Raw genomic sequence first — 9,147 nt, 5'->3', positions numbered from 1 at the left:
CATTATTAAAGTGTGTTATATATATCTTGCAGAACATAAGGATTGCTATAAATTTTACAGTACAATTAAGTGGCCCAAGGAAGACTTCATGATTAATTTTGAGGTCAAAGGGTCAAAGTTCATAAATTATATCTGTTACTAACCTTTTTTAACAATAATATTCCTAAAAAGTTTTGTTTTGACTATCCTTTAAATTTTAAAGTATGATATATAATTATATATCATATGTATTTATTCAACGATACAAATTTTCAAATGGCCAACAGGTCAATTAAAATTCACATTCTTTTTGTGTGTGTGAAAAATGTTCTTTCCCGACGGCAAATTTTTGAAAGCTATTCTAACTTTAAGAAATTTTGATCATCAATTGTGGCCCCATCCTAACTCCAATAGTCATGATCAGAACTAAAATTAAATCTAAACTCCCATCTGTAGATCTGCACATGCTTTTTTCTTTAAGCGGGGGACATAGATTCTCTGAATTAGATTGTTCTTATATATTCCTATTTAAAACTTCGATTCCCCATTGTGTCCCATCCTACACACAGGAAAAATTAGCACAATGGCATCTACACTACCTGAGAATGCTTAAATAACGTTAAAAAAAATTCTCCATGTTGCATTGTCAAAATTGCTTGAAATACAGATAACCCAATAAAGGTTTTATAATATTTCAACTGATGAGATCGTCATTTTACAATCTTATACCTCCTTTTAGACCCTGAGGGCAACGTATCTGGATTACAATCAAACACTGACCAGATCTAATGCTAAATTAAATAATCAGAATCAAAAGACACCAACTCCAACTATAACGCTAACTCCACATCCACTGGACCGCACACTGCCATTTAAGTGCCCTCTATCTCTTGGTTTTCTTTTACATAATGGACATTGTATAATAAAAGAGACCCAACCAGCAATCATCTGGGAGAGAATACAACCGCCCCCAAGATCACCTGCACCAGTTGTTGTATCATCTAGAAGTATTCCTCCACCCATCCACCCCCCCAACCACACAGTTTCCACAATTCCAACCATCAATTATTTTATCATCTAGAGATTGTATATTCCTAAAAAACACAGTTTCCACAAACCTAACCACCAACCATCCCTGGGAGAACACCACCCCCAAGATCACCTGCATCAATTGTACCATCATCTAGAAGTACCTTAAAACCACACAGTTTCCACAATTCCAACCACCAATTATCCCTGAGATAATGCCACCTCCCCCAAGATCATCCACGCCAGCAATATTTGTACCATCATCAAGTATTCCTCCACCCCCCAAAACCACACAGTTTCCACAATTCCAACCACTAATCATCCCTGAGAGAATACAGTCTTTGTATCCGAGATCACCATACACAGTTTCCACAAACTCAACAACCAATTTCCTGAGAGAATAGAGTCCAGATCACATTCACGGGTATTCTAACCATCTTCAAAAACTCACCTTTATACACAGTCACACCAACAAAATATCTTCGAGGAACCAACGTCAGTCAGAACACCAACGCCTACAATAGTTGGATCTTCTTTCCGTACATCGCCACGTCCAAATTCTAAGTTGATAACACAGTCTCAACAACAAAATATCTCAGAAAGAACAATGCCTCCGAGATCATCGACAGAAACAAGAAGTCAACAATCAAATACAACGCATACATCTAACATTAGTCAACTGCCAACACCCACGACAATATTCCCGGAGAACCAGAAGGAGGCTGGCATACGTTATCATGTGTTTGATGATTACAAGGTATTTAAGTTGAAAAATGTGTTTGTAAAATACACTGTAATTTCTTTGATAATCATATATTTTTTTATTGTTTGCAAAAGCAATCTATTTAACAGAAAACTATTTCTTTTTCAGAACATGTCTCGAGAAGTGAAGTGCTTCAAAAATTTCATTTATGAAAGTGGAAAATGCATGATGCCAAACACGACGAAAAGGCTTAAATTAACTGCAACTCTTTTTATTATGCAACAACAGAACTCTGGAACTAGCAATGTAAAACATGATAGTTATGTTTCATGGTTAAATCTACTAATAGCAACACATTTTTCACGACACAACATAGCAACAGTTTCAAGTATCAAACTTTTTCAAAGTGAAGCGAATTCAATGCTCTACCAGGCGAATTTTGAAGTAGTTGTTTTTCATGTGTTGAACCTAAAAGACTATATCTCGAAATTAATTTCTGAGTTTCATGAGAAAAGCTTTTCCACACAAAGATACTCAAAGAATTCCTCAATCCCTAACACTACTTTCTTTTTTCAATATGTTTTAGAAAACAACATACTCGAGGGTTCCAAAATGAAGACAGTGTACACGTTTATATTTTTTTTTTACTTATTCCTTCCATAGACAATTTTTTGTTTTCTCATTTGATGTTGCCGCCCATCTCTTAGAATGTTACACTCACATAAAATGTACCAGAAATTTGTATTTGAACAAATATTTATCTCTCTGTCTTTTATAAAGTACAACATGCACAAACCAAATAACAGATACTGTTTGTTTTTCCTATAAAAGGTATATTACAATTCCAAACAATTTTTAACTTCTATTATGTAATCTAGTGCACCAGACACCGACTACACGGTGAGCAAATTTAAACAATGCCAACATGTCAAAATTGCATGAAAACATTTCAAATCTTTTAGCGAACACTTTTAACAAAGAACAATGGCATTATAAAACTAGGAAGAAATGTGATATTTCCCATTGATCCTTATTTTTCAGGAAATATTTCATTATAGCCCATTTAAATAAATTTACAATTATTCTGATATATTGAAAAGCATTTCAAGTAGGATTGATTATTCAATTCAGCATCATAAGAAAAACAATTGTCCAAAATATTGCTGATTTGTTAATGCTCTCATAATATATCTTGTTGTGTGACATCGTTCAATACCGTCATGTTTATAAGAGTTTCTATATTGGCTCTCTTTGTTCTTATGAGGCTGACCACTTTCTGCCATGGATATTTGATGAAAATAAGTGAAAAAAACAGAAGCAGCGAGGTACGTATCAATCTTTTGATGAATTCCCTAATGAGGTAGATCGAATTTTGGACTGATAAGCCAACCTTTCTGACACATTGCAAACATTAAGCATCTTAATTTATAAAAAGGTTTTTAAAAGGTTTTCCTTACGGCGTTTTTTTGTAAATATGCCTTCCATTAAAATATATTAACGCATATTTAACAGTAATAAACAATTTACTTACTGGTATTTGTGATTAAATATTTAACCGTAAATAGATAATATAGATATTCACAATTTTGCAGAGGGAAACCTCATCAGAAAACATGCCTGCAAAATTACACGAAAGTTCAACTGATATTCAAATAAGCAAACTTTCAACCACATCACAATTTCCTGGACAGTTCTTCCTGGATACAACTCTAAGAAACATTTCAGTGCCTTCACCTAGACCTACCCCTGAAATCTGCAAGCTGTGTTCCTTTGCTCAACTATTCTACAAAAATACCTGCACTGAACGGACTGTAAAAACTTTTCCTAACAAAACATTAAACAGACCAATACAGCCCAGCTCAGAAGAAATTTCCTATCCAGATGATGTTTCCTACGAATAAAAACGTTTCCGAGGTACTAGAAAGGATGCATGTTTTCGATTCTAATAGGATAAATATTTGTTTTGTCTCAAGATTGGAAACCATATTTAAATAATATGCACAATTTGTTTGTAAAAAAGGAGATGAAAAAGAAAAAAAAATGACTCAAATAATAGTCTTTTATTTTTCCTTTTAGAATGTGTTCCGAGGAGTGACATGCCTAGATGGTTTTCAGTACAAGGAGGGATATTGCGTTTATGCAGATATCAATTCCACTTTGAATGTGAAAGCTACAATTATCATTAACTGTGATTCTTTGATTGAAAAGACAAAAGAATATTCCAGAAAACCTTTATTTAGAATAGCTCAATTACTTTACAAAACATTTTTCGTGTTTAAACTTTCTCGGATTCTTCAAATTGATATTTATCAAAATGTATTTAACTCGTCTGAGTTGAAGGTAAATGTTTTAATCAATATTTTTCCAAAACTTAATTTGAAAGAATATGTCTTAAAACTTATTTCACTTTTTCATAATCGGACTTTGCTGTCTCTAAGTACTCCTTACAATTTTTTGAAGAGAAGTCAATCTCGAATGAAATATCGTTTTCGCTTTGGTAGGGACAATCTGAATAGAGATTGGTTCACACTACTGAAACATTTATCAATTTCTTCTAGAAATATGGAACCAGATCTTTTCTATCCATTCTCGAAAATATTATTTTGTCCGATGATTCGTCTTGGCAAGAATGAGACATTCATTAACAATAGATCTCAACTTTGTCTACACGAGTTCAATGTGTGTTTTGATTCTATTCAGTATTATATTTCTGAGTATATTCAGGTATGCAAAGATGATTATTTATCAGTGTTGGATGGGACTAAATTGGTAAAAGCAGTACTACTTCCATACAATTACAGACCTGAGGGTTATTTATCTCTAGCAATCTCGTGTCTATCAGCATTTTGTCTTTTAGTCACTCTTGTCATTTATTCCATTTGTCCAGAATTACGAACATTGTCCGGAAAATGTAACATGTTTCTGTGTTTTTCGTTGATGATTGCTCAGGTTGTTGGGTTTGGCATGCCACACAACGAGTTTCCTTTACTGTGTAAAATCTTAGGCTTTTTTAATCATTACTTTTGGTTAGCAAGTTTCTTCTGGATGAGTGCGTGTTCAATTCAAATGTTTCTTTTGTTTGGACGTTTGAACATATATAACATGATTAACAATTCAAAGAGGCTTTTAAAATATTGTTTGTATGCTTATGGAACTCCCATCCTCTTGACCGGAACAAATATAGTGTATTCTACTCTGTCATCAAAGGGAGAGAATTTTGGGTATAGCTTGGATGTCTGTTATATAACATACCCAATCATGATTTTGGTCACGTTTGCTGTACCAGTGTTTCTTATCATATTTTCAAATATACTTACATTCGTTGTCGTCTGCTGTCGAATCAACCATCATCAGAAAATTAATGCTGTGCAGACACGCTACTCCAGAAGCAAAGTCCTGGCTAAGTTATCGTTCTTAATAGGAAGTCCATGGATCATAGCTTTTGTCAATTACTGGATAAGAGATAAAATCCTAGAGTATATTTTCTTGGCTTTAAGTGGTTCTCAAGGTCTCTTCATAATGATTTCTTTTGTTTGCACTCGACGTGTGTTTGATTTATTGTGCGAAAAAATTAAGCGCAAGAAAAAAAATCAAAACAAAAACGTTTCAACAAGATTGTAAGCAATATTATTAGAGCTGTCTCAGCATTTTCTGATTTCCCTTATTTCAAAATAATCTTTAGGTGGATTAATTGGACTAAATGGTTTATTTTTAGTACTTACTTGCTCTTTGACAAAATGGTGAAATTTTGTCATTTTTCTAGTGTTTTTTTTTATCAATGTGATAGAAGTTTTGACTTGTCGAAATAACAGACTTTTTAAAATTAAAAGTTTCAATTTGACTTTACAGGTACATGTACCTGTATTAATTTTGCTATTGTTCAATTGTTCATATTTTTAAAGGCATGTGCACCATTTTTATTTATTTATTTTTTGTTTTTTAAATCGATTTGTCTGATTTTTTTATTCATTACTTTTGTTTAGATCAATAAATCTAAATAATGATATACTTGAAAATTTTTTGTTTATTATAGAAATGACATCTTCACCAGTATGCTCGTATAATCGTATTTTATTTGTTAGATCAGATATTTTAAATCTTCTTTCATGACATTAGGGTTTTTTAAAATTAAACATCTGTTAGCAGACTATTAAATATCTGCGGACTATATTAAAGACAATATGTTTGGGGTTTCTTTTTAACCAGTTATCTCCGTTTTGCTGTATCTATTTCAAATAATCTACATGTAATAATTTTCGTAAATCATTTTACGTTAAATAATTGTTAAATACCAAAAATGATTTATAGATCAGAATAAAAACAATGTCAAGTCATCAGTTCATTTTCGGAGGTCTGACAATGTATTTTATGTCCTCTTCACGTATTTGTGTTTTATATTATTTTTCAAGATACATGTAAATCACTGTTCATTATTTTCCCCTTTAACATTAAAGAGTTTTGATGGTAAACATGAGGTTAAGTGTTTCTCATAGGTAGAACTCTGTGAAATCACTTTGTTTCCTGGTACTCTTGGTAAATTAAATAGCACTAGTCATGTAATTCTTTCCAATCAAAATTTTCACTGTTTTATTGTGCACCTTAATTCAATTAATTCCATTACTGTGCAAATTCCTTATATTGTTTTACTATGCAAATTTCGTAATTATCTGTTGTTAGAAAGTGGTCGTGATCAGAAGGTCGTGAGATCAAATACTAAAGAGACCAAGGTAAGGGAACGATAAAAAAGAATAAGATGTAACTACCCTTACTTATGTTGCAATGTATCCATAAATACTGCATATTGGTTTATGTCTCTCCGTTGATTCGATATGCAAGAATATGCTTTACTTATGAACAATATCTTTAAGAACACAATGAAGGATATATAGATAACGAAAAGTATTCAATATCAAAGTCCATAAAACAATACAAAATAGGAGCAGAGCAAACACGGACCTGTAAAACATCAGAAGTTAGATCAGGTATCATGGAGGAGTGAGCATCACCTGCTGACCGGTCACACCCGCCGTGCGCCCCTTGTCATCCTTGTCACAAGCTATCGATAAACAAGCTGATAAACAAAAATTTCAAGAGTCTCGATTAAAGTCATCATTTTACAAGTTCTGTGGTCAATACAAAAATTACCTTGACAGGAAATACAATCTATTAATGATGATGGACATTTTTCATACTTGTTCGTCTATTATTTACATCTATGTCTATGGATTTTTCCATAATTTCCTGATCATGACAAAGAGGATACGACGGGTGTGACTGGTCAGCAGGGGATGCCCCCTCATTCATAGCACCTAATCCCATCCTTATGTTTTATAGGCCAGTGTTTTCTCTGCTCCAGATTGTTTTGTTTAAAAGGACTTTTGAGCTTAAAAACTGTTCTATTTCTCCATATATTTTAGGAAAATTTTTACGAATCATTCAATTAAATATCTCTATAAAGTATTTGGTCTCTTTGTAACGTTTCTTTTCCAAGCGTCCATAGTTTGGTCCTTATAATAACCTTGTTTGCAAATATAATATATCATCGGGTCGTATTTTGGCTAAGTTGTTTCATGCTAATTGTTAGGATTTTTTGTATAGAATATCGATCCAGAATGTCCCGTCTATCTGATCTACATATAGGGATCTCAGATGGTGTGTCAGGGGATGCTTACTACTACTAGATGGGCACCTGTCACCATGCTAGAATCTCCAGGTGTCCGTGTTTTATGCCCCTCCTTCGATTTGTTTAGTTTAAAGATTTTTTAGATAAATCACTGTCTGTTATCTTAACCTTTTTTATTGCAGAAAAAATAAAATGCTGGGAATAGTAAATGACTATAAATATTTTTAAATGGAACATAAAATTATCAGAATTATTTGAAATGTAAGGAGAATTCAGATTTTACTTACAAAAGAAGTTAGGGTTAAATTATAAATGACTAGCTGCTGAATTCTTTTCAGCTTGAAATTTTGCAGGACAATGACTATATGGCTTCACTTTAACTCTTCGTCAAACCTGCATAATAAATGTATTCTTCATTATAATAAAATTGCATTAAAAACAATTCGGAAATACTCTGTGAAATATTGGTTATTGGTAATATTACACTTTTATCATTATTTCCGGTATAAACAAGGTTTAAACAATGACATTGAATTACATTTTCATAATTCTTAAAGTTCTGCTCGTTGTTCAAATGGAAGATAACAAAGCAAATATATTTTATTACAAATATTTATTGTTTAACAGGACAATATACGTTGTCAAGGAAAACACAATTGCAGATTTTAAATCACAGTACCCAACATGCCAGCCGCACTCACCAAGTAAAGCGGCGACTTGAATTTTTTGAATAAAGAAAAAAGTACATTTAGATTTTCCTGATGTATCAGTAAGCATGACTGGTAAATGTTCTGTAGTGTGTTTCCTTGCTCTAGTGGGATTTCCGTCGACTACTATTGGTAGTTGGATGAATCAAAGCAAACAAATAACGATAAACGAGGTTAGTATAATTGTCACATTATTTTACCGAATCTATTATTTTTGTCATTTTTGAAATACATGTGTATATCAAAATAACATATCCTTCTGTACAGTTGCATATTTATTTTTATGAAAGCATTATATTATTAAAGAGAGTAATATATTTTGCATCATAAGGATGATATTTAAAATATATATGAAAGTAAACTTCATGATGTATTTTGTTCACATCATATTTTGTTACTAACCTTATTATAACATAATATGAAATAAGTTTTAAAAAAATTCTTTGGACTATCAATTAGTTATAAAGTATGATATATAATTATATATCATATGTATTTATTCAACGATACAAACACGAAGAGGCCCACAGGCCATAACAATCACCTTAGTCAATACGGCAAATATTTGATTTTTCTTATGTAAAATTTTGATCCCCCATTGTGGCCCCATCCTAACTCCAGTAGTCATGTTAGAACAAAAAAAAATAAATCTAAACTCCCATCTGTAGATCTGCACATGTTTTTTTCTTTAAGCGGGGGGCACAGATTCTCTGAATTAGATTGTTCCTATATATATTCCTATTTAAAACTTCGATTCACCATTGTATCCCATCCTACACAAAGGGAAAAATTAGCAAAACGGAATCAACACTATTTGAGAATGTTTTAATAACCTTAAAAAGATTTACTAAATGTTGCATTGTCAAAATTGCTTGAAATACAGATAACCCAATAAAGGTTTTATAATATTTCAACTGATGAGATCGTCATTTTACAGTCTTATACCTCCCTTGAGACCGTTAGGGCAACGCATCTGTATAACAATCAAACAGTGACCATATCTAATGCTAAATTAGATCATCAGAATCAAAAGATAAAAACTCGAACTACAACGCCGACTCCACATCCACCGAAAACCACACCTGCGCCATTTAAGTGCCCTCTAT

General features: G+C 32.4%; 2 protein-coding genes across 2 annotated transcripts; both read left to right on the top strand.

Moving 5' to 3' along the window:
• Positions 1-2,850: 2,850 nt before the first annotated feature.
• LOC134269526 (uncharacterized) lies at positions 2,851-3,638 on the top strand. The gene is made up of 2 exons (XM_062751731.1): positions 2,851-3,036; positions 3,304-3,638. Exons 1-2 carry the CDS (start codon positions 2,932-2,934, stop codon positions 3,610-3,612), a joined length of 414 nt encoding a protein of 137 aa, XP_062607715.1. The 5' UTR covers positions 2,851-2,931; the 3' UTR covers positions 3,613-3,638.
• Positions 3,639-4,648: 1,010 nt separating this feature from the next.
• LOC134269516 (adhesion G protein-coupled receptor L4-like) lies at positions 4,649-5,403 on the top strand. The gene has a single exon (XM_062751723.1). It carries the CDS (start codon positions 4,649-4,651, stop codon positions 5,330-5,332), a length of 684 nt encoding a protein of 227 aa, XP_062607707.1. The 3' UTR covers positions 5,333-5,403.
• Positions 5,404-9,147: the final 3,744 nt, after the last annotated feature.

Source organism: Saccostrea cucullata, unplaced genomic scaffold (assembly GCF_032062105.1).
Source record: "Saccostrea cucullata isolate Sc308-1 unplaced genomic scaffold, CSIRO_AGI_Scuc_v1 ctg15154, whole genome shotgun sequence".
Taxonomy (NCBI): Eukaryota; Metazoa; Mollusca; class Bivalvia; order Ostreida; family Ostreidae; genus Saccostrea; species Saccostrea cuccullata.
The sequence above is the reverse complement of the archived record's forward strand: the minus strand, read 5'-3'. Positions and strand labels throughout refer to the sequence as shown.